Source organism: Podarcis vaucheri (assembly GCF_965113315.1).
Source record: "Podarcis vaucheri genome assembly, chromosome: 6".
In the NCBI taxonomy this organism is placed as follows: domain Eukaryota; kingdom Metazoa; phylum Chordata; class Lepidosauria; order Squamata; family Lacertidae; genus Podarcis; species Podarcis vaucheri.
Genome location: NC_138764.1, coordinates 31,236,059 through 31,261,995, shown reverse-complemented (window position 1 = coordinate 31,261,995; position 25,937 = coordinate 31,236,059). Strand labels below are relative to the sequence as shown.

The 25,937-nt window shown below is 40.5% G+C and overlaps 1 protein-coding gene across 5 annotated transcripts in view; it reads right to left on the bottom strand.

Moving 5' to 3' along the window:
- PTBP2 (polypyrimidine tract binding protein 2) overlaps positions 1-25,937 on the bottom strand; it is a 50,713-nt gene that overhangs the window by 15,951 nt on the left and 8,825 nt on the right. For 4 of the 5 annotated variants that reach the window (XM_082227924.1, XM_082227925.1, XM_082227926.1 and 1 more), the window contains exons 3-5: positions 22,065-22,140; positions 9,532-9,704; positions 5,922-6,065 (exon numbers count right to left, since the gene is read on the bottom strand). In XM_082227924.1, the coding sequence (XP_082084050.1) occupies positions 5,922-6,065; positions 9,532-9,704; positions 22,065-22,140 (393 nt within the window). The remainder of the gene's footprint in view (positions 1-5,921; positions 6,066-9,531; positions 9,705-22,064; positions 22,141-25,937) is intronic. The other variant, XM_082227928.1, reaches the window with a different exon arrangement.

Here is a 25,937-nt window from a genome sequence, read left to right as displayed (position 1 = left end):
TTCTCAGGTAAGGCAGTGGAGAGGCTGGAGGCCAAGCACTTAAAGGAATTCCTGAGGGACAAGAATAGTTGGATTTGTTTCCATCTGGGATCCGGTGCAGTTGTGGGACTGAATCAGCCTTGTTTGCCGTAATGGATGAAGTAATAATATTTAATATTATTACCAATAATAATATTATTGGTAATAATAATATTACCAAGAGTGAATGGGGGAGTTGCTTCTCAATCTCTCAGGGCTTTTGATCCCACAGACCATGGTTTCCTCCTGGAACACCTCTGTGGTGCCTACTGAAGTCTATTATATTATTATTATTTCAGAAGGCATTTTAACCGATTTTATAATTTTAATGGATTTTTTCCTTTTTTTATTGGATCCTCAGAAACCACTTAAGAGGCTATTGTAGTTAATCAGTGTGTAATTAGTTTGTATGTATAAATAAATAAATAAATAAATAAATAATAAATATTAGGTATTATTGTTTTATTCTTTTATGAATCACCTCCCATGAGGCATCCCAAAGTATTTTGACAATGCTTATTAAAGGTGATTAAAAGTTCTATTCCCAGTTCAGCTCTAGTCATGCAAACCTAGTCCTATGCAACAATAAATGACCCTGGATAGCAATGAAAATCTACATATGCATCAAATATGTGTCCAGTCAGCCTAATGATGACTGGATGGACAGCATAATCCATGTACTGAGTCATGCAGGTGTAATCCACTGTGATGCCTTGTTACTTTTTATATATTATCTCTAAGTGTACGATCCTGCCTTTATCTGCACAAGGTAAAGATCCTTGCCATTTGCAGCTTATATATTGAAGGCATACGTTTTTATGGGCATACATTTTTATTTCTTTAAACTCCCCTTTAGTTTTAAACATTCACCTGTTAGCCCAGAACAACTGGGTTTAGGCTATGTGATGAACAGACCAGAAGTTTTAACACTGAAAGTCAATATTTATAACAATCTGTTTATAATTTCAGATTATATGATTTTTGCAAGTTAGGTGTGAAACATTTTGTTTGATAATTACTTTAAAATGTTACCGTTATTTCAAAGTACTATGTACTAGTTTTCTTCCCTATTCTAAGTCAATAGGCTTTATCCCTTCCAGTTAACACATGGGCTTTGCAGAGGATTTAACCTTAAGTCTTCCCTCTAGTCACTTCTTCAGCTTCAGCCTTCTGTGGTTTCAGCCCTGGTGTCCTGAATTCTTTCTCCCTGATGTCACCAGGACCTTTTGCCTCTCAGCCCTGCTCCAGCTGCTGCTTCTCCAAACTCTGAACACAATCTGAAAGTGGTGTGTCTGCACGTTAATTCTCTTCAACCAAAACCATTTAACCAAGCAAAAGCTACTCTCTGGTAATTCAACAGCTCACTGATTTTTAAACCAATGAATTTGGAAAGTCCACTAAGAACCTATCAGAGCCTGACCTTTCTGATTCCAATATCTGACATAAGAGCAATGGTCTTACACATCGACTGACAAAAAGCTCACGGGACACACACAATCACCTCTTTAAAACTGTACTTTGCTAGCTGTTTCTTGGCAGTTTGCCAACTGAAGGCAGCCTGAACACTGTATCTAAGGTCTCAGTGAAAAGTACACTGTTATCTACCAACCCAATAAATGTACATATAAATTCATTTCACATTTATGCAACTTTTACCGTTTCTGCGTATCAACTTTATACTCAACACAGTGACAGAACTCCCACTGACACAGTGGAGTGAACGTACACTTTTAAAGTCAATCAATTTATTGTATATATCCAAAGACCTTTACAATGTACAGCAGAGGCTAAGAACAATGCTGAAGTCACATAACATGACCTATAAAAGGTAAAACATAAAGATTTACAGCATGAGGTTTTAAAATTAGGAAGCATTAACGTATATAGAATGGAGCTTCTTAGCTACCAGAGCGAACTTGGTACCAGATATGTAATCTGGAGATATTTATCAACTAGGACAGGGGTTGTCAACCTAAGGCTCATGGGCCACAAGTGGCCCATGGACCCCCGCCATCTGCTTGAGGACCCCTGCCGCCCACTTGGTCAGCTCCCATGTGCCGCGCTAAACCGGTGTGGAGCAGAGCGGGGACTGTCTTCCGCGATGCTGGCCGGCTTCCCGTTGGCTGCAGGAAGCTCCTGCAGCCAATGGGAAGCTGTGCATGCCTCCTCCGCGCCGGAAGGAGTGCCGGAAATAGTGTTTGTGCATGCGTGTGTGCACACTCCGGTCCACCGCAGTGTCTGCGGGACCGTGAACTGGCCAAAGCCACAAAATCTCTGCCGACCCCTGAACTAGGAGCTCAACTGTCACCTCCTGTGGTGATCGGACTGAGAGACACTCAAGAACAGGTGATTTTTAAAAATCTCTTGACATTGAATATAAGGGGCAAAGCAGATGGTAATGTACAGCATCCTCAACCTGACTGCATCCATAAATGCACCTGAGTTCCATGTGGAGTTCCAGGTATCTCCCCTCTAAATACGTTGAGGGTATCTTAGACCTATGCAGCTGCGGGGAAGTCAGTGTCTCAAGGTAATGGGGCCTTGAGTGGTTGATATTGATTTAGGGGTCACTTTTAAAGTCACTCAGATGTTGACTTTGGGGGGGGGTTATAGTCCTCTGAAGCAAGGTTTGACAAATGTTTATCCAAGAGTTGTATCCAATGTAGCACTAAGTTAGTCATTTAGCAGTGTACTTGTTCCTTGAGCAAAATGTTTTGTGTCATTGGAACATAGTTGTGCAAGAGAATGCATAAGCATACTGCTGGTAAATTTTGGAGAAATAGACTGCTCAAGTTTCCACTAGTGCAACTGTTGCACTGGATTCTATTGTAGTGCAGCCCTAAAACTCCTAAGAGCCCTAGACCTAATGAATACAGAATCTTGAATATAGCCCAGAAAATCCAGAGAACTATCCATTCTGCATCTGGTAACTATGCTGGTTCTAAGTGCTCACTCACTCAAACAGGGAGTATGCACACACACAAAATCAGAAATGTGTGTGAAGTACTTTCTTAAATAATGAATCTAAAAGTAGTTAATGGCAAAATTAGTAAGTTAAGATCTTAATGAAACTTCTGCCCATGCATACAGCCCTTCACAGCAGGAGCAGACAAACCAGGAAGTCTTACATTAACTAGAGTTTCCCTTTTCAGACAAATCAGGAAACTATGGTTAACATCAGCAAAACCAGGATTGAAGTCCAACTTCAAACCATTTATTCTAAAATTTATTATTACAATTATATCCCACTTTTCCACTAAGAAACCCAATGTGGCACATGTGCTTCTCTTCTCTCTCCATTTTATAACCCTGTGAAGTAGGTTAGGTTGAGAGAGAGAATGTGTGTCAGTTGTCTAAGGTCACCCAGTGGATTTCATATGACTGAGTGGGGATTTGACTCCTGGTTTACCAAGACCTATCCCAACACTCCACCCACTCTTACCTTCATTATCTAGCTGGTTCTGCTGCTGTTAACCAAAGTTTAATGGTTTGGCCGAAAAGGGACACTACAGTTAATGAAAGACTTCCTGGTTTGCTCAATCGCATGAAGGGGCTGCATGAAAATGCCAAAAGGCTTGTTCATATCTCAGTTTTTTTCTTCTTAAGCTGAAATATGATAATCAGAATGCAGTCACCATTTTTAAAATTGTCCATACTTTTGTCAATACTGGTTTTTTTCTTAAATAAAGCATAGATTCATTTTGCTTGAATGTATCATTATAGAGATGCTATAAAAATGTATATATTCTCATTATTATTATTTGTCACAGCTTAAACAACACACGTGCATATTTACGCACACCAGCATAAATAATTTTAAATAAAATATGCCAGAAAGGAATGCACTCTTATTTTATATTTTACTTCCCATAAAACACCCCAAAGTGGTTTAACAATAAGAACACCAACAATAAAATATACATGTTTTATGATCTAGTGGGCAGAATGTAAATAAAATGGTGTCTTGTTACTACTGAAATCAATGGAACATAACCTTTTTGTTTATGTATTAAAAACTTTATTTTATGAATATTGTTTTCCTAATACTTACACAAAACCTTTGTGGTAGCAAAATGGATTTATGTTTAAGAAGTCAATGGGAGATCCCCCCCGCCCCAGCCTCTGGCAATATTATAAAATCATACTGAAAAAGCTGTGCTTGGCATTATGCCACATTTCATTAAAAGCAAGATAGCTGGATATCAATAGGTAAGTCTTACTTCCCAGTAAATGTGCTTTGGACTGAAAGGAATCTTCCGGAACTCTCACTTTAGCATTGCCATTCGCTCTTTCTCAATCTTTAAAAACCCATTACACGGACACTCTTTACATCCTATATGACTGAGAGTCAAGTTCGATACAGTAACAATAATAGGAGTTCCTTCTTCTATCTACTAATATGCAAACATTTCTTTAGGTCAATATGATTGGGTTATATCAGCTACTACAATGGTGACTACAGGGCTATGAATGGGAATCCTATGTGAGGAGGGAACCAAAATATACTAAAAAGTGCAGTTTGTTAAAGTACAGTGGACCCTCTAGTTATGTACCGCTCTGGATACGTAAATTCCGGGTTTCTTCGTGCATGTGTAGAAGTGCTCTGCACGCTGCATGCATGCACAGAAGCGCTCAATCATGTCGCACGCGTATGCAGAAGCAGCGCCTCTGCCTACAGATTTTTCGGGTTGCGGATGGACCCCCAGAACGAATTTACTTCGTATCTGGAGGGTCCACTGTACAAGGAAAGGAGAGCTGATGACACAGTAACAGTTTAAGATAAACAATGACATCTGTACTAGTTCACAGTGCTAGTCCATAAAGGCAATGTCCAATGAGTACAGGGCAGGATGCAGCACTTCTAAAAATTGTGTTGGCCTCCGATTATGGAATAATTAAGTTCTTCAAATTGCAGCACATTCTCTGGCTGCCACACTTAAAAGTGTCATTCAACCGGATGTTATCAGAACAGAATTCAGTAACCATCAAGAAGACAGTTTGCCCTGCCCCTGTTACGTAAAATTATTTTGTAACTCTAACAGCTCATGAAGGCTTATTGCCAACAGGTCTTCCCAGAAAATACACACTTTCTAAGGATTACCACCACAGGTAACAAGCAAGTTTTTAACACCTATGGAAAACTGGCTAAAAAGTTGATTGGACAATTGTATTTCAAATGAGACATGCCCAGTCTCTAGGCAAGGCTTAACGAAGACTAGAACAGAAAGAGTCCTAAAAAGTGTTGCTTGTTATAGCACTGTTAGTATGATCAAGGGAAAAACCACAAGAAACGAACATGAAGATATTACCATTTGACATAGCATAGGTCAGTAGCGCTTTAACATCTTTCATAGGAAATGGGAACATCAAATGCTTAAAAAGATCTTTAAAGTTAGCACCTGTAGGAGCAGTAGTTTCCCTGCTCCAGTAAGAATACAGTCTTTATCTGAAAGAATAGGTTTTAACGTCTTTAAGATCAAATGACTATATTCTCAGTTATTTCCTGGAGTGAATATGAATATATTTTGCAGTGACTGCATTATGGGAAGAGTAGATCAAATAAGGTGAGGTTACCAGTGCTATGAAATTTAAATGGATTATTTAAACATACTGGAAATAAGACTGCACATTATCCACATAAGAAGGAAACAAGTTCCTTTTATAGGTGAACTCGAGCTCTTGTGCCAAAATTAATGTCTAAGATGACTTGAGGAAAAAATATTTAGGAAGTTTAACTGTTTAACACTATTAGGCATTTGCACTATTTGCCTTTACCATAAAATAATACCAAATGCAAATCTCCTACGTTAATCAGAATGGGGGGGGGGACTGATGATGGGGTGTTCACACACAGGGAATCAATACAACATTAACAACTATAATCTTGAGAATGGGCATGTTACCTGATTCAGTGTATTGTCGGTCTTTAACTCTTTATGGTTTGAATACTGGATATAAATGGGCTGATTACGAAGGTGAGGCGTCACAGCAGAGTAATAATTGACCATAGTGATCGCAGCTTCTTCTGTTGCCAATTCCAAAAAAGCCTATAAAAATATTAAAAATGGTTTTGTAGTATTTGCAGCATACATAACTATATTCTGTTTCTGAATTTGCCAGGCTCTTTAGTGATGAGACATTTAAAACACTTGCCAAAATCATTCAGAATCCATTACACATTACAGATCTACAGATCTAACTAAGCAAGGACTAGGTCGGAATGTGCCCCAACTGTCCACAAAATGCTACAGGTTCCCTCGAGGGCAAAAGCAGCCACAGCTCTGATGTCTGTTTAAGGAAATGAGCATGTACAATTTTTTCAGACATACCCACTTGAAGCAAACTTGGAGATATTTACAATCTGACAGTTAAGGTTGTCGACTTGCTCTCTTATCCATGGGTTGTTGACAACCAAAACATGGCAAACAGTTTTTTAAAAAAATGGCAGAGGGGAATCCCAAGAGCAATTTTCAGAAAGAAAAGCACTTTTATGTGGGTTCTCCTCTCCAAAACACAGATGACAGGAGGACCAGTACCAGCCTGGCTGAAGGGAGAAGCATAGAGGTCTGAACAAGCAGCAGCGCTCCAAGCTCCATAACCTTAAAAAGCAAGTGACTTGTTACACCTATCAGCAGATCACTGTGGCTATTTGAAGTTTGCCAAACCTGATCCTAAATGAAAGGGAGCACTGCTCCACTATTCCAATTTCTGAGAGAAATATGCAGGATCCAGCAATATGTTGAAAGACATGGTGGCCAATTACCTTCCCCCGACCCAATAGAAAGTATTCATTTTTCCACAGGTTTCAAATTGGTAGATGACTATTTAAAAGCCTTCATATAAAAACCTCCAGTAAACTGTGTGGCTGCGAACCACAGGAGGCAGTTGGGCAAAGGTTATTTTCAACAGACAGCATCCAATACTGTAGGAGAATTGATCTGCATTTATATCCCTTTACCACAGGTTATTAACGGCGTGCATGATCTCCTGACTTGGCTGTTAGAACTCCTGACCAAGAAGTCAAAAGTTTATAATGTGCCTGTCAGAAACGGCTTATAGCAGGGAAGGGCTGACTCCTGGTCTGGGGACCTGATCCAGGCCCCCCAAAACAGTTTTTGAGCTTCCCAAGACCATGCTGATTTTGACTGCAAGAAAAGAAAAGAAGACACAGTGCTGGGCTGGATGGGAGGTTTAAATCTGCCCATCAGTTCAATCATTTGGTGAGTTGGGAAGGGATAAGAATCGCCTTCCTTAGCTAATCTGCACAAATAATGAGAGAGCTTTTAGCGGCCTTTGCAGAAGCTATTATGGTGAAGAAAACAAATGTTTCCTTTGGATCATGTACTAATATTGGGTATATTTGGGGAAAGAATATGAAGGACTATTCTATTCGCCTAAAATGAGTCTTCAGGCTGGTTAAAGAGTTAAGTGCTCTTTTATTGCATCCTCTAATAACTATGTAAAAACACTATTCAGCAGAAAGCATTCCTCAGGCTTCTTGCTCAAGAACATCCTCAATAATCTTGCTCAACAAGATACATCCCATCTCATAGTTCCCAGAGTCTATTGTTTCCTGCAAACTCATGTATGTAATTTTCGATTAAGTAGCAAAACAAGACGGATAGTTGTCTCATCCTCATTCTCCAAGTTTAGCCCTTTGAACAAACAGCAGTCCCTTTCAGAAGGAGTAAGCTCTAAGAGTGTAACATGACAATCCAAAGCCCGGTTGCAAGGCATGACAGCCACCGCCACATCCACAGCCCCTTGGTCACACTGGCCAGGGTGGAAGGTGGGAGTGGATAGGAAAGCCACCACACCAGCACTCAAGGCTAGATCAAGGTTGATGGTGTCAAGGGATGGCAGTGGGGCCAGCTTGGGTATAGCAGTCTTGAGCTGGTTCTGTCCCTCCCACTTCCTGCACTTCCACCCGTATGTTTGGCAGGCAGAACAGGGAGCTCCACACTGGCATTGTGACACTGGTGTCACTCCACAGGCAGAATCTTGTAGGGCTGGATTACAGCCTAAGTGGGACTTATTTCTGAATGTTTAGAATTAGGCTGTGAATGTGATCCCATGTTAAGGAGGCAGGAGAAGCTCCTCAAAGGTTTTCATCTTCTTAAGTCTTTATTATCAAAGCAGAACTATAATTTTTGTTATATCAGATTTGGTAAAGCACTATCAGAATTTACAGTCTGAACAAATTAGGTTTCTTCAAATAAAATATTTTTAGATAAGATTAGTTTTCAGACACCAAAACATATTTTTTTCACAAAACACATTGAAAGACACACTTTTTTTAAAAAAAAACAAAAAACAGAAGTATAGGATGATAACTGAAGAGACACTGCGTTAACCAGTATTAGGAAGAAAAGCAACCATCAAGCCATATTTAAGAACCTGATATGCTAAGCAAAAGAGCAGCTTGGCTCTGATTGTTGAGAATCTGAAGTGCTGCTCTCCCTCCTGCTATTTAGGTGCAAGAAAATGGAGGCAGGGCAAGGAAGAACTGGTATTTACTTATCTGCCCCTTAATGATTGCCTTCCTTTAAAGTTGGCAGGAGCAGGGAAAATGAATGAGTTACAGAAAAAAAGACTTCTTAAGAGTGTTAGCTTGTATCTCCATCAGAACTCTGAGTTCAGAATTCTCAGCAAACAGGCAGCTCTCACACCGGGGAGTGTAGCATCAGTTAGGCTCTTCATGATGTGTTTCATTGAGCTAAATATGGATTGGGTTCAATCAAATATGGATATGATTGGGCCACAGCACAGGCCACTGCTGCTGTCCCTCTCTAAATTGATGCCCAGAAGGTGGTGACAGTAGCAGAGAATTTAAACTTAAGGCCTGTTCATTACTGTATCTGCAGAAACATCTATTGATGCCACAAAACGTGGGAAAAGTAGCTCCCTGTGCCAGAAAACCACTGTATTGGTAGTCCCCCATTCTAACAAGAGGCGGCTTGGGAAAGGTGAAACTGGTAGTGTGGGGCATGATCATACAAAAACAAGCCCTTTCTTCGTAGGCCTGAATGGGCCTGTGTACAGCTTGGAAAATGAGACTTGGGGGCAGGGGGAGGAGACACATTTGAGTCCACCATTTTGAAATCTGCCACCATAATCAATTTCAAGGGGAGATTACAATGTGCATAATTCTCTCCCACTGAAATCAGCATGAGCTAGATGTAGTTACCTTTAACTGAATTGTGCTTAGGACCCAAACCTATGTGCTGCAACACAACAGCAGAAGATAGGATCAAGTGAATAAAAGCAAATGTCCAACCAATGGGTACTGATGCTTAAAATCTGGCCTTTTATCTCACTCTTGTAGAAGGCGTGTGTGTGTCCATGAACACTGAATCCTGCACTTATTAACTTGAAATATTTCTCCAAGCCTGGCTAGTAAGAGTAGGCTCCATTGCTGGGATACGGCCTCAACTTAAGGCAGACAGAATATTTAGACTGATTGGTGGGTAGATGTTTTCTATACTAAAATAGTAAGACAAAATTAGAAAGTACCTGGTTCTTTCCTTTCAGCATGAGAATGTTGGTTACCTTACCAAAAGGTAAGCCTAAAGCAATAACTTCTGTTTCTGTCACTTCCCCTGGTAATTTCCTGATATGAAGAACACGAGAAGGAGCCCCATCCATTTTATCTTCACCTTTGAATTTCTTGTTGTCGTTACCATTGGCTGAAAGACATTTTTTTATAATTCATTTCATATCTGAAAGCTACCCTATTTATTATAAACTCATCAAGAAAAATACATTTTGTGCATGCATACAGTTTCCAAATCAGTATGTGAAATGAGTATTTTTTTTCTTTCAACCAACATTTTAAAAAGATTAACTGAAGTAAAATGCAGCTGCTAATGTGCTTCCTCACAAAGCCCTGCAATATTTGGCGAATCAACTTACCATGGATTTTTCCTGCAACCATTACATAATTAATTGCCTGAAGCACTGAGAAGCAAAGATAACTGTACCATAACTGATAACCATTTCAGGTTATCCTAAACTATGTGGTAGGAAACACTAATGTGCCAAGGGATAACTGGTAGTACACCTTAAAAAATAAATAAAAGCACTGGTGAGCCCAAAAGGCAATAATTCAGCAAGAAAGGAGCCTCCTCACTGTATTTCTGCATGGCTGACTGCTCTAGTCTTGGTTTTCTTTGAATTAACCTTCACTGCTCCATGGGGTAAGTAGTCCTGCTCCATCACAGTTATGGTGGGATCTGCATCATCACAGTGCAATCACAGATAATTACCTATCCTTGAAAGTAGCTCATGGGGTCTTTATATGTTACTGGTGTGGCCTGGCCTTTTTCCAGTCAGGAACCATGCAAAAAGGAGTTATGAGGGCAGACAATTCTCATTAAACTAAGAAACTTGCCTGGGCTTTGAGTGTGATATCTACGTTCAATTTTAATTGAGGTTTAAAAACAAAGTGCTTTAGCTCTCAGATGTTTCAGAAAAAATGTGTTAATTCATCCTATGTAGTCAAGCAACATGGACAACCACTGTGAAGACCCTATTTCTTTCCAAACAGACATAATGCATTGCTTCCACCTTTTGTTATCTGTTAGATAGAACAGTACACCAAAAGTTTAAGCATCCTTAAATGATACTAAAAATACTATTCAAAATTCAGGCTGCTATCCTAATGTGCTACTCAACATGAAATGGTTGATTTATGTTGTGAGCAAGGGATGTGATCACAATTAGCACAGAGAAAAAAAGCAGATATTAATAGCTACTAGAAGGTGAAATCAATTACTTGTGGAGGGGGGGGTAGAACTGGCAATTGAGAAAAAGGCAATTAGATTAGAAACAACAAAGAATGCACCGGTGAAACAGAGAATGGTTATCATAATGTAGAGAATAGTTAACAATGCAAATGTTCCCTTATTTCCTACATTTAATAGAAATAATGTATTAAAATCGAAGTGAAGAATTCAATAATACTGTCCTACAAAACCTAGCAGCATAGCTATTATCAGGTTTTAAATTTGATCACTCATTACAATTAATTACCTGAAGCACTCAAAGGGGGATTAGACAAATTCATGGAAGATAAGGCTGTTAGTAGCTACTAGCCATGATTCCTATGTGCTACCTTCTGGATCACAGGCAGTATATCTCCAGCTCTACCTACCAGTGACTGCATTAGATAAGCATTTGATCGCATTCCCAACACATATATATAAATGATGAATTGCAAAAAATACTTCCTTTGAAGGAATGTACTTGTGACAATAGTTACAGCAGAATCCTATAATTTTTTTACTCATAAGGCAAGTGTGCATAGGACTCCAGTCCTAGTGATCTACACTAAACTGCAGTTTCTCTCTCACCTCTTCCTACCCCAAGTTAGCCCAACACAAATGCAAGGAGGGGCATATTCATATTGTGAATGCCACTCAAAAAGGTTGCTGCTTATACAGTTTTCTTTCTCCTAAGAGCAAGGGTGGAGAACCACTTTTTAACAGGCAGGCCAGATCAAAAAGTGGCCACTTGTCTTTTAGCAGGTGGGGGGCTCTGTCAATCGCCTTATGTCATAAGGTGTTGGGGGATTCTGAGTCCGCTTGAAAGCAGCAGGCTTTGTATACCACGTTGAATTTAAACAGGGCCAGATGCAAGCCCTGTTGCAAAGAAACAATTGGAAGAACACTTGGGAGCTCCTAAGCAGAGCCAATCTAAGCAGGACTTGCATTGGGCACTGAATTTGCTTCCATGTAACTACTTTAACTGTAAACATACAATGATTGCCAGTTAAGAAAATAGAAAAAGAGAGAGTTGTAAACAGGACCAATCACTAAAAGAGTAGTAACTTCCACTGCAGCCTTTTAGGACACTTTTTTTTAAAAAAAGAGAGAGACTAAAACTACATATAGTGGTTTCAGGTTTTTCTACAGACAAGGGGGGGGACCAAAGCTGGTAACTTAAGCAAGCAGATTTGGGGATGGGTGGTTAACACTCCCCCTTCATGCTGCTTTTGTGATTCCACTAGTCTACACACACACAACTCTACCATATAGTCCCCATGGATGGAAAACTATTAATCACCCACTTCGTGCCTCCCCCTTCCCAGCACAGGTGCTATAATAAACATTACAGACCCTACTTCAACTGCATTTTCTTAAAAAACGATCATTGCAAGTGGATAACTACACACCAGGGGTGTAGTAATAATATTATTTATTTATTTATTTATTTATTTATTTATTCATTCATACATACATACATACATACATACATACATACATACCCTGTCCATGTGGCTGGGTTTCCCCAGCCATTCTGGGCAGCTTCCAACAGAATATTAAACTACAATAGTCCTTCAAACATTAAAAGCTTCCCTAAACAGGGCTGTCTTCTAAAAGTCTGGTAGTTGTTTTTCTCTTTGACATCTGGTGGGAGGGTGTTCCACAGGGCGGGTGCCACTACCGAGAAGGCCCTCTGCCTGGTTCCCTGTAACCTCACTTTTCGTAGTGAGGGAACCGCCAGAAGGCCCTCGGCACTGGACCTCAGTGTCCGGGCAGAACAATGGGGGTGGAGATGCTCTTTCAGGTATACTGGACCGAGGCTGTTTAGGGCTTTAAAGGTCAGCACCAACACTTTGAATTGTGCTCGGAAACGTAAGACACTATCCTCTTTCAGTATCCTCTCAGACTTACCGGTACCTCCTAGCAATATGGGTATAACATTTGACACAAAACAAATGGGTTAGAATAGCACCTGCAAATTTTGCCTCCTATCTTGGTTTTTGTGAACCACCCTGATATCTACGGATGAAGGCCAGTATACATATTAAATAAATAACTAAATAAATATATATATTAATTAGATAGATAGACAGGCCAGAGGCTTCCATTCTGTTAAATGAAAGCTGTTAAAAACACCCTACTGATGTGTTTTTAGTTTATTGCTGGATCTAATTTTTTAAATCTTTTAATTGTTTTACTAACTATTTTATTGTTTTACCCTTTTTGTAAACTGCTATGAGGGTTTGTTTTGTTTTTACAGTCAAGCAGTAAATAAATTTTATGAAATAAAAAAACACTCAGGAGGTACGTACAAACTGTAAGGGGGGAACGAGCAATTATCGGTTTTCTTTTCCACCTCTGCTCATGAGCTTGCTAGAATTTTATGCTTGCTGTTTTGGTAGGTTCAACCTATATTTTAAGAAGAAAAGTTCAACCAGTTTTATTGTTTTATTTTTGCTATTTGGGCATACCTAATTACTACACACTGCTTTAAAGACCAAAGCAGACGTAGAAAATTTTATTGAGCCGTCTTTGATTTAGTTCCAAAAGTCCATAGTTGGGGTGGAGGGAGTGGTCTCTCAGGAGAGTTACCCAAGGCAGGGAAAACTCAATAATCACATATAAGGAGGTTAATTGCGCCGGAGTGTTTAACTGGAAATTCCTCCATTGCTACCCTGTTGGTCGCAGCAAAATTACTAAATTCTCATCAACAGTGAGTAAACAGGACATCCTACTTGTTGAAATCTACCAAAGATTGGGAAGAATGCAGGCTCAACAACTAAAAATAAGCAAACCTGAACTAACTGAGAAATATAGGCTTCAACTTGGCAAAGCTAAATACTGAGAAACTGCAACTCAGATAAGAGCTGAAACCCAAAGAGAAAGACAGACACACAAGACCAAGTTGCTGAGCCATAAACTGCTACAGCTTGTACAAGAGCACGTGCAGGAGGAACAGAAGCCCAACTTAAAAAGAGATACTGTGCCTGCAAAAGGTCCTGTTCACTCAAAAAAAGTTTTTTTGAGTTTTTGTTTGTTTGTTTTGCCTGCCAATGCAACATCTGAAAAGCATATAGTCATAAATAACCAAAGCTGTTACACATTGATGGAAGTAGATATGGGCATGATTTAATTCTTCCGCAGTCCTGCTTTCTTTTCGCTCATAAAGTAATCTTTATGTAATTATGTAAAGTCATCTTTCAGACAGCACAGCCTGTCTGAAAACTTTGCTGTCATGGGTGGCTTCTGTATATTGGAAGAGGCTGACCTTACTAGACAGTATACTATGTACAACTCAGTTTACTTGATTTTCCTCTACCAATTCAAATACCAGGGAGATATGGAAAGCCAAACTCTGTACAGTGGTACCCCGCAAGACGAATGCCTCGCAAGACGGAAAACCCGCAAGACGAAAGGGTTTTCTGTTTTGGAGGCGCTTCGCAAGACGAATTTCCCTATGGGCTTGCTTCGCAGGGAAATCTCCGGGGACCTGTTTTAAATTGCTGGCGGTCGGGAGCAAAGACTTTCGCCCACAGCCGGCCTTCAGAAGAGGTCCTGGACCTCTTCTTAAGGCCGGCGGGGGGCAAAAGTCTTTGCTCCCCCCCCCCCGCCTGCCTTCCCGGGACAGCGGAGACTTCTCCGCCGCCCCGGGCGATCTTAAAATGCTGGGGGTCGGCAGCGAACGCTTCACTCCCGCCCACCAGCATTTTAAGATCGCCCGGGGCAGCGGAGACTTCTCAGCTGTCCCGGGGAGATTTTAAAATGCTGGGGGTCGGCAGCGAATGCTTTGCTCCCGCCCGCCAGCATTTTAAGATCGCCCGGGGCAACGGAGACTTCTCTGCTGTCCCGGGGAGATTTTAAAATGCTGGGGGTCGGCAGTGAACGCTTCGCTCCCGCCCGCCAGCGTTTTAAGATCGCCCCGGGACAGCGGAGGCTTCGCTCCCGCCCGCCAGCATTTTTAAATCGCCCCGGGACAGCAGGGGCTTTTAAAATGCTGGCGGTCGGCAGCAAAGCCCTCCCTTCCCCGGAGCTTGCGGGGCGGGAGGTGGGAAGAAGGGCTTTTCTTCCCACCGCCAGCCTTCAGAACAGCCTTCTGAAGGCTGGCAGTGGGAAGAAAAGCCCTTGTCGTCCCCCCCCCCCCAGCCTTCAGAAGAGGTCGAGGGACAGACTGTCCCCGGACCTGGTCTGAAGGCGGTTTCCCTAGGAACGCATTAATTGATTTTCAATGCATTCCTATGGGAAACCGTGCTTCGCAAGACGAAAAACTCGCAAGAAGAAAAAACTTGCGGAACGAATTAATTTCGTCTTGTGAGGCACCACTGTACTTCAGGGTTACAGTGATTTGTAAAAGAAATAAAAATTTATTTATCGTAAAGTTACTACTCAAAGCCTATGATAGAATATTCTAGCTAAGTGGAAGCCAATTATTTATACTCATTTTCAATAAATGATTCCCAAAATTATATTTATGAAATGCTAATTTAGTATGTTAAAAACAGCCATGTATCAGCATTGGTAAACTTTTACTTCAGTTGAACCCTATGCTTAATGTAGTAAGTGGTAAGGTCATTCAATAACCGGACTATAAAGATAAAGAAACCACCTTGCAAATTGGAGTGATAATTGAAGAGTATTCACTTGCTAAAGAAGAACTGAAGAATGTAACTTGAAATCTATACAGTTTTCTGACCTATTTAGTTAGAATAGACTTTTGCAATGACACACATTTTAAGCTATGTTTAGCTTCTTCTTAAAAGATTAGAAAGCTGCATTCTTGATGGAAAAACAGTAATGATTGTCCTATATCACATTTTAATTCCTTGTACATTTTTATTCGATTGTATAAATAATATACACAATCATACTTTTTACCTAATTAGCAAGTGTGTCATCCACAGATATTGTAAGAATTATTTCTACCCCTTCATCTAAGTCATTGACTGATGAAAAATGTTGAAAGTGGGTAGGGCAAAGCCCTACAGAAGAACCCCCCTGAAAACCTCCCTCCATTCTGATGAGGAGCCACTGATGAGCACTAAGTATGGTTTTCCAACCAGCTGTGAATCCTTCCGACAATACTATTACCTAGCCCACATTTAAGTCACATTTAACAAAATTATCAAGGGGTACTCTGTCAGTCACTTTGCTGAAATCAAGATAGATTACACCCACAGCATTCCCACCATCTATTAACCTGATTTTAAAGAGTGATAAGATTAACAAGATTTATTCTTGACAAATGCCGGGTTCTACTAAGGACTTTCAAACTGATTCCCTTCTTCTCTGTTCTAGTATCTTCCATGGTATCAGTCAGAAGACATCAGTTGAAATACTCTCTTATACTACTAAATCTGCTTCCATGAAAAACCTGTAAATTGTTTCAGGAAAGGATAATTTACATCACCACGTTTGTTTGACTGTCCAACCACAATTTTATTTTTTCCTCCATTTATTTTGACCCAGATGGTGCATCCACAAGGCTACCATGTTGACTCTCATGAATTCTCTGCAGATATGACCATCTTTGACATATAATGCTACTCTCTTTCTGTTGCACCTATTCTTTTTTGAACAATTTGTAACCTTCAATTATTACATTCAAATCACATGAGTTTCCCCACCAAGTCTGTTATACCCAGCATATTGTATTTATCTTCCTGTATTTGCAGTTCAAACTCATTTATTTTCAATATGCTGCATATTAGTGTATAGTCACTGAAAGCCTTGCAAATTCTGCTCCAATCTCTCTCCTGAGATTTTAGTTTGCTAGTCAGCCACACAATTCCCCCTGTTCTCCTACAGCACACAGATCCCTATCTTCAGTGCTTACCTTTTGAACTTACCTATCTCCAACTGCTACAGAATTTAGTTCAAAGCTCTTGATCAGGTTCATATTTTTTCTTTTGCCAGACACTTTTTTCCAGTCCTAGTAATTTGCAGCCCATCTCCTTCCAGTAGTCCTTCTTAAGGAAGCTTGCACCAGTCCCAGAAACAGAACTTCTCCCATCAACTCTAATAACTTGAAGTATTATTCTCTCTCTTCATAGCCCTCCACATTTTGTAAGTAGAAATGGCACGACCACTACTTAAGTTCCAAGTCCTTCACTTTCATCCCCAGAGCTTCATACATACATATGATAGTCATAGTTGTGCTAGGCAGTACTGTTTGATCTCACATGGTGTGCAAGAAGGAATAATCAGCAGTTTTGGTAAGTCTGACAAACCTGTCCCTCACTTCCTGAACTCACACAATGGGAAGGCAGCTTATGTCACAAGTTAACAGGTCTGGTACATTCACAAGCCACTCTGTACCTCTCAGTAGGGAGTCTTCAACCACCACAACACTTCTCTTCCTTTTTCTGCAGGCTATGACTGTCACCTTTATTCTTGAAGCACTGAAGAGTATTCCTTCCCACCAAGAATATCTTTCTGTAGCTATCCAACAAGATGTTCAGAGCTGTTCTTGTTGAATTAATACTGAAAGTTATTTCTTAGCTCTATTGTTCAAACTGTCTTCTGATTCTCCTGCTCCGGTCTTTCTTGCAGTTTCTTCGCAACTCCGGTTGTCATCTTCTACTCTGATACTCTTTCTACTTTTGTCTTTGTTACAATGCTTCCAAATTCCTGCTCAATATCTCCTTCTATTCTCCAATGAGGTATGGAAGTATGGAAATTTGCTCCTGTTATCCTCTTTTCATCCCTTCCAACAGAGCAACAGGGTTATACGTGCAGCTAGTGTGGTCTATGGTGCTTTCAGGCAAGAAACTCACATTGCAGGCCACCGCCATTAGAGTCCTTGCTGTTCATTTTCTTGGCTCTGGTGCATATTCTAACACCCACCTCCACTGATGAAGCAACCTTCCTTCATCAATCGTTTATTGCTTGAAAGTTACCTGTGGTGAGCTGCTTAGGAGAGAATTTTAGCCTGCTAATAAAATGAGTGGCTCCATTTAGCATGTGGTGATCCCTGGCATCATCAGCAAAGGGCGCTGGGAAAGCCTGCAGAGCAACTGTTACCTTATCAGACACCCGACCTCTCATGGCAAAGGGTGAATCCAGTGTTGCTTCAGGGGTTACAAGACTGCAGTAGGCCTCACGGTGCACAGCAGAAAGACTTCTGTATTAGTGTGGAATTTCTTGATAACATTTTCACTCTCACTTTTACAAAAGGTTAAACAAATCTCTGCCTTATTAGAAAATCAAAAGTAGGACCACACAGAGAGTCTGTTCTAAGTAAGTCTAGGATCTTAACTTATTCACGATGCTGAGGTTCTTTAGAGAAATGCAGGAAACTTTTCTTTCAATTTAAGGAATCTGAATGTGCAAATATTTAAACTCATATCACATGTAACAAAGTCCAATATTGGAAGTGTCAATATTGTTTCTCATCCAAACAGGAACAGCAAGTTTCAAGATCACAAATATACTAGAAGCAAGTCAATAACATCAAACCCCATACTTTCATTATACTTCATATATGACCGTTTAAGCCGGTGATAGCCAACATGGTACCTCCAAATGTTGCTAGACTACAACACCCATCATATCTGACCATTGCCAAAACTAACTGGGTTAACTGTGTTTTAAATAACATTGCTGTATACCAACAGCATCAGAGTGCATCATGTTGGATATTCCTGATTTAAGAGCAGAAACTAAATGCTTACCTAGTGGTAAAATCTTTAAATCACTGTAAACAAAGCCTGGTATAATTTTTAAGATGGCTATGTGCCAACAGGAGGTTTAAGAGCTAGTATTTATTTTTATTTTTGTTACAAGAAGCTTCCTAAAATCACACCACAAGTCCAAGAAAATAGTAGCCTGGCATATGTGACCAAAATATCAAGCATGAATGCAAAGGAGTGGGGGTTCTTTTTAGGCCCCTTTTGGGGCTGGGGGAAGGTCTCCTCCAGAGTAGCATCTGACATGTAAGGATATATATATATATATGTATGTATGTATGTATGTATATATATTCATTCAAAGTGAGCTACTCTTTTGGGCATTAACACAGGACTCTTCTTTCCAATTAGTGCTGCACCAAATACTAACACTTAGATTTTAATGTCAAAAACCTTTGAAAGATGCAAAATCTTCTCCAGACCTTCTGCCTTTTATTATTATTATGTTGTAGAGATATTACGCTACTGCTACATCATTTGGAAAAAAATAACTCTTCTTCACCCAAAAATAGGAATCAAGTGCTGAATTTGATAAAGCCAAAGGTGATTGGCTACGTTACTGAGAGCAAATGAAGCAGTATTTTGACTTCCGTTTGGATGTCCATGAAGAGGGGCAAAGAACTTCCCAACTCCCAAGGCAATCTACATTTTCAGCAAAAAGTTTGCTTCCTATCTTGATAGACTGAAGAAATACTTTCCTCTCACAACAAACATGTTTTTTTTACCCTTTTACCCCACTTCATCCCAAAAAAGTCACCCAAGGATCCGCTCATGAAGGGGTTCATGAAAATATTACCAAAATTATTTCCCTTGCCCTTCCATTTCAACTTGGAACTAATTTCAATACTTAAGGTAAAGGTAATTTTAAATATATTGCTACATCATTAATTTTGATCCCTGCTTGGAATCTTATAAACAAGAAATGTGTTTACAGTGCTCCATAATTAACATTTACATAACTCAAGTTTATAATTAGCAACTTACCTAGCAATTAAAAATTGCCTCCAGGCTACTGCACTGATGCAGGGATATAGCTACATGGCTCTCCCACCCTAATTCAATTTTAATATATTTATATATGATTTCAAAACATGTATTACCCACTCTTCAGCCATACCTCCCAGAGTGGCTAAATAAATAAATAAATAAAATACAATAAAATCTGACAAACCCAAATTTGATGGACAGTTAAAAGTCCAGCATAAAAAGAACACATTAATTACCATAGATTCCGGCGTATAAGACGACTTTTTAACCCTGGAAAAGAGGTTAAAAAGTTGAGAGTCGTCTTATTCACCGGGTATGGCTTCCTCCAGGCGTGGAGCCCACCGCTGCTTCGGAAGCTGCCAAAGCTGTCACAGCAGCAGCAGTGGATGGCCCACTCCAGTTTAGTATCGCTGGGCAGCTTCACCGGGCAGCTCCCTCCTGGCGCAGAGCCCGCTGCCCACTGTCACTGCCCAGTGAAGTGTATAAGACTGCCAATTTGGGGAGTCGTCTTATACGCCCAGTTGCCTAATACACAGGAATCTACAGCATCTACTGGCTAGTTAAGGTGACAGAAGAGAAATAATTCAGCACTCAATTTCTATGACATTGTACAACTGTATCATGAAGGCTTGAGCATGGGAATTTCTCTTTCCCTCAAAGTATTGGGAGACAAAGTTTCATGAAGAAATAATAATAATAATAATTTATTTATACATACATACATATATACTTACATACATACATATATACATACCCATCCCAGCCACTCTGGCAGGTACCCCCTTCAGACCTATCTGCAAAGCTGATACCAGTATTCAAGGGTAACTATTCACAATAAGTTCTATTATGCAATTAATACAGGGGTCAGCAACCTTTTTCAGCTGTGGGCCAGCCCACTGTCCCTCAGACCACGTGGTCGGCCAGACTATATTTTGGGGGGGAAATGGACACATTCCTATGCCCCACAAATAACCCGGAGATGCATTTCAAATAAAAGCACACATTCTACTCATGTAAAAACACCCGGCGGGCCCTACAAATAACCCAGAGATGCATTTTAAATAAAAGGACACATTCTACTCATGTAAAATCATGCTGATTCCCGGACCGTCCACGGGCCGCATTTAGAAGACGATTGGGCCGCACCTGTCCCATAGGCTGCCTACCCCTGACTTAATACATTCTTAAGCATTGTACAATGATTAGAACAGATCTTAGAAGCTGAGACATATGACACTAAAGCAGGTGTGGGGAACTTGTGGCCCTCCAACTGTTGCTGGACTACAACTTTCATTACTCCTGTCTACTGTCCATGCTGCCTGCAACTGATGCGAGCGGGAGTCCCTTCCCTGCACTAAGGGAAGGCAGGATGAGGAGTGGCAGTGAAAATATGCAAATTCAAGTATCAGTTACTAATAGCTATATGATGACTACAAAACAGAGTCCTTGCAGGGAAGGAGACATATGACAGTTGATCCTGGCCTGGTTGCTGGAGGGGGCTTGTATTTCCCCCCTCCTCTCCTGCTACATCCAGGTATAATAGTTATGGACAGTGGTAGTACTATCAGTAGTTCAAAAAGCCACCCAAACTAATAGGATATAGCCATTCTTTTAGCAGAGGAAACTTTATAACATTTCGTTATTTGAAATGGTGTTTCACCTAGGGATGGAGAGGTAACCTGCAAAGAGGAATAGGAGACCTGGTACAAACGACACGTGTTGCTCTGACTTCCTAAAGCAACACAAACCTGTCTGAAAAAAATACGGGTGGGTGAGAGTTTTCAACATAAATCAGGCATGTCCAAAATCCGTTTCGGTGGCCTAATCCGGCCCACCAGTCCATTTAATCCAGCTCCAGTAGCAGTATATGTCCTGGGGGTAAAATCCTAAAAAAAAACTTCAACGACTTTGGTCACTTCATCAAATCTGGCCATCTTTGGAAAATGTTTGGCACCCCTGACATAAATGAAACACAGGATATAAAAACAGATCCTGGCTGGATGACACAGTGCAGACAGGCAGAAAGCACAAATGCCTGCATGAGTCTTTCCTTGCCTGATGGAAGGTCCCTCTCCAAAAAACAATAAAAAATAAACTGTGAGAATCCCTTTTTTAAAGTTATGCAGGCTTGGACTCAGACCTGGTGTTGCACTAAATAAGAGCTCCTATCATTTAAAGAAGGGACCAAGATCCTTGGTGGAAGACGGGGGAGGTAATGTCCAGTGATTCTCCCTTTCCCCTGCAGTCCTTTATGCCTCCTCCCCACAGTATTACAGAGGGTTCCCCAACCCTCCAGAACAGATTTTTAGGGGGAAAGGTATTGGGGGCCACAGAAGGAATTGGTAAAGACTGCCGTACCACCCCCATCCCATTCTGCCCATGTGAAAGTCCAGCTGGTGTAGTTCTGCTCTGGGCAACTCCAAATTCCATGCATCAGAATTATTATTTTTTTTACGAGTACTGTATTAGGCATTTGATATTTAAAAACTTCAGTGCTCAGATCCTAAGAAGGCGTAATAAACATTCTTTGTCCAGATGTTCATTCTTCTTCTGCAACATGGATACATTTTGATGCTACAATGAAAAAAGTCTCCTTTCAAAAAGCATCACTTACCAGTAACTACTATGCTGCTCATGTTAGAGTTCGGACTATTGAGTACACTGCCTGAAAGAAGCTCGTCAGATCCTCTCTAAAAAGAAAGAAACAGTAAGCACTTTGCCATTTAAAAATGCAAACACTAATATTAAGCATGTAAGTTTGAAATATCTTTTTTTTTTAAAAAAAAAAGAGTACCTAGGAAACCTAGTTAGAGGCCTGATTCACATCAAACAAAAGTTTAAAACAAATTATTGCTTAATGTGAACGAGCAGCACACTAGTGCAAACAACTCAAATATTCCTGAGTACTCCTCCCCTCCTCCTGCCATGACATGGACAAAACAAACCAGAGCTTGGCTTGTCATCCAAATTAAGACTCCTAGTTTGTTTCCTCCTAAACCAGTGTTTCCCAACCGGTGTTCCGCGGCACACTACTGTGCCGTGAGACATCGGCTGGTGTGCCGTGGGAGGGAGGCGGGCGAGTCGGGCGGTGAGAGGCGGCGGCGGCGAGGATCCGCGTCGAGCCGGGGGCGGCTCCGCGGTGGTGGTGCCGAGCGGCGGGGCAGCGCGTGCAAAAGGGAGGAGCGCGAGACAGCGGAGGAGGAGGAGGCCGGCATGTCCGGGCAGCAGCAGCAACAACAGCAGCAACTCCCGGCAACGGCTCCTCCTCCGCCCGCTATCGCCGCCACCACCACAACAGCCGCCGCCGCCTCAGTTGCCGCCGTCCCTCAGTCCCTCGCTCTGCTGCCTCCTCCCGCCTCCAAAGCTTGGAGGTTCCCCGGCAAGGGGGAGGGAAAAAACTTTCACTTTTGTGCGTCCCTCCCGGCGTGACGCTGCGCGCTGACGTCACGGGGCGGGGCTTTAATGGTGGTGTGCCGCGAGATTTTTTTTCAGTAAACAGGTGTGTCGTTGCCCAAAAACGTTTGGGAAACACTGTCCTAAACAAACCAGAAGCGATAACCAACTTCTCACTGCTTGTGGTTTTTTTGGTGGGGGAAACAAAGTACGAATTCAGGTTCAGACATGGGAAATGAGAACCTCAGGAACTTTTGAGCAGCATACAACAGCACAGAGCTTGTTCACGTTAAATCACAGTTTGTTTTAAACTGTGGTTTAAGGTGATGTATGAACGAAGACTTATCAGATTTCCTCCACCACTCTTTTCAGGTAGCCAGTCAAAATAAACTAAAATTATTAACATGCAATTGTTCATCCAGTCCAATTTCTTCACTGAAAACTGTACATAATTTGTAAAGATAGCAAGTTACTCAACAGCCTATGGAAAGATTAAAATGTTTTAAGCAACTAAGAGTGCATCAACTTCAGTTAGCATCCTTAGCTTGCAACAGTCATGAAAAAAACAATATCTACATACAATCAAAATGATATTTGTAAAGGAACCTGAATATTATTATTTCTTTGCTATGATTTCTAATCTAGCTATTTAGGTCCCATCTCCTTTTTGGTCTTTTCCAGTTTCAAAATGAACTTTTCAGACACAACAAGAAATATTCCAAAGACATAAATCATAAAGGGTCAAGTTACCCTTAAATTTGTAAACTAAGATCAATTTCTTGCAATGCATATGAAATGTGGCAAAGTATATTATTTTGCTGCTTCCTCATGTTGCAATCACAGTAGACTTTTTTATTGATATTTTATTTAAATCTGATTTTTGCTTTATATTTCAATTAAGTGATTTTTTAACAAGCAGGATGAAAATGAAATATGAACTTAATGCAAAAATGTAAATTATATACTTATCTTAAAACTGCATATATAATCCTTTTCAAATATAATGGCTGTGTTCAGCCACAACATTAAACTATGATTTGGTGCTACATAAACAAGCCTTAGACTCATACAATTCTACTTCCCCATCTCTGGCATAGCTGCAAATGGTGACTAGAAGCATTTACTTCCATTTTCTACCAATCAAGATTTGCCAATATATCAAAACCATTACAAACTATTGTTAACTTTAACTATAGTTTGTCCAAACAAGTAAATTTCAAAAGGTGGTTTACAAACCGCTCTTGGACCAATGAACCATAATTAAAACTAAGGCTAAAGTCGAAATGTAGCTCTAAACCATTATTTAGCACTACGTTCAAACAAGAACATTGAATTAAAGTCTGTTTCTATGTAAAAAGAAAACAAATTCACTTCAAAGGGCTATTAATTTAAATACGTTACAAGCAGTCACAGATTATGTTCTCATTGCAGGAAATTATGAATCAACAAAATTGCCTGGATATTTATTTTCTTGGAGCCCTGTTTAGGAAATATATGAAGAAGATATCAATGAAAATCTTAATTCAAATCAATGATTTAAGTCAACTTTTCTTCTTGCTCATTTCAATAATAATTTAAATTAACTTATTCACAAAGCCTCCCAAGTGGATACTATCACTTAGAAATGAGCCCCAAAGTAAAGTGATAGCTAGTAATGTTTTTGTGACTGGCGTATGTTCTCAGTAGTCAGCCCCATTCGCATCAGCTGAATTTCCAAATTGTTTTCAAAAGGAAGCCTAAGTACACCAAATACGACTGAAGTTGGTTGAAGGCATTATGGATGTCACCTATGCATCCAGCAGCAACGCTGAATGTAGAATAACATCAAAGTGTGAAGCTGATCCTTCAAGAAGCCAACCCAATTCAGAACAGGTTCAATATTGCTCCCATGGAAAGATATGCTATTATCAGCTAATGACACTTCTCTCTTATCTTGTCAGTTTACTAATGAGCATGCTATGCACCTATTCAGGACACCTATGCCCACATCTGGATTTAATGAAAAGAAATGAGAAAGAGCTTGGTATCAATCATATATTGATTGCAGCCATCAAAATGAGTTCTACCAGTAGTTTCATGAATGTGTTGAACAGTGCAAAGCACAATACAAAACCATGAAGGACACCATAGAGTAAATGCCATGATACTGAGCTACAGTATCCCACCATCACTTTCAGTTCCTTCTTGGTGGACAGATTCTGGTATAACTCAGAACTGAGCCAGAAAACTGCTCCAGGACAAGCAATCCAAAAGTATGTAATTGGTAATGGTATCTAATGTGACTCTGAAGTTATGGAAAATCAACAAGGATGCTTTCCCCTGGCATTAATCATCCACCAAGCTGTCTCAAAAATGAAGCAGAGGTCAGAATAAAGTACATCTAGAAGATCAGGATGACTCAGGAATGCCCTAGAGCTCAGCAGCCACTACCTGCTTGATCTCTTGAAAGGCAGATTAATCACCACGCAATAACTGGGAGGGGGGGAGGAGGATCACAGGCCAAATATGAAAGCCAAGATTGATCCTCAGATCACAGGTTCACCACCCATTTCCATAAAGCCCTAGCCAGCATGGTTCATAGTTAGGAATGACAGGAGTTTTAGTCCAAACCATCTGGAGGGCACCACCTGGGGGAGTACAATCCCAAATGAGATTGAACACCGCATTAGCGGTCATACCAGTCACCTACCAACAGCACCTCCATCTTGTCTGAACGGAGTTTAGGTTGTTAAATTTCATGTAAACCACTACTGTCTTCAGACACAAATTCAGTATGCCCGTGTCATCTCATATGCATTGATAAAATGAAGAAAGAGCCTGGTGATAATCCCTTACCCAAAGTTATATAGAGCATAAGGCACAAAAGGAAGTCCTAATGGACTCCAGAATACTGATGTAATGGCTCAGAGCAATACCCCCCAGCACCACCTTCTGGAACTGTCTCTCTAAGCAGGAAGCAAATTATTGAATCATGGCCCCTCCAGTTCCAATACTAGGTAGCCCCTCCAGCAGTATACTATGTTTGATGGTATCAACTGCTGAGAGATTCAGACATATTAGCAGGATCACACTTCACTTTTCCTTCTCCTAATAA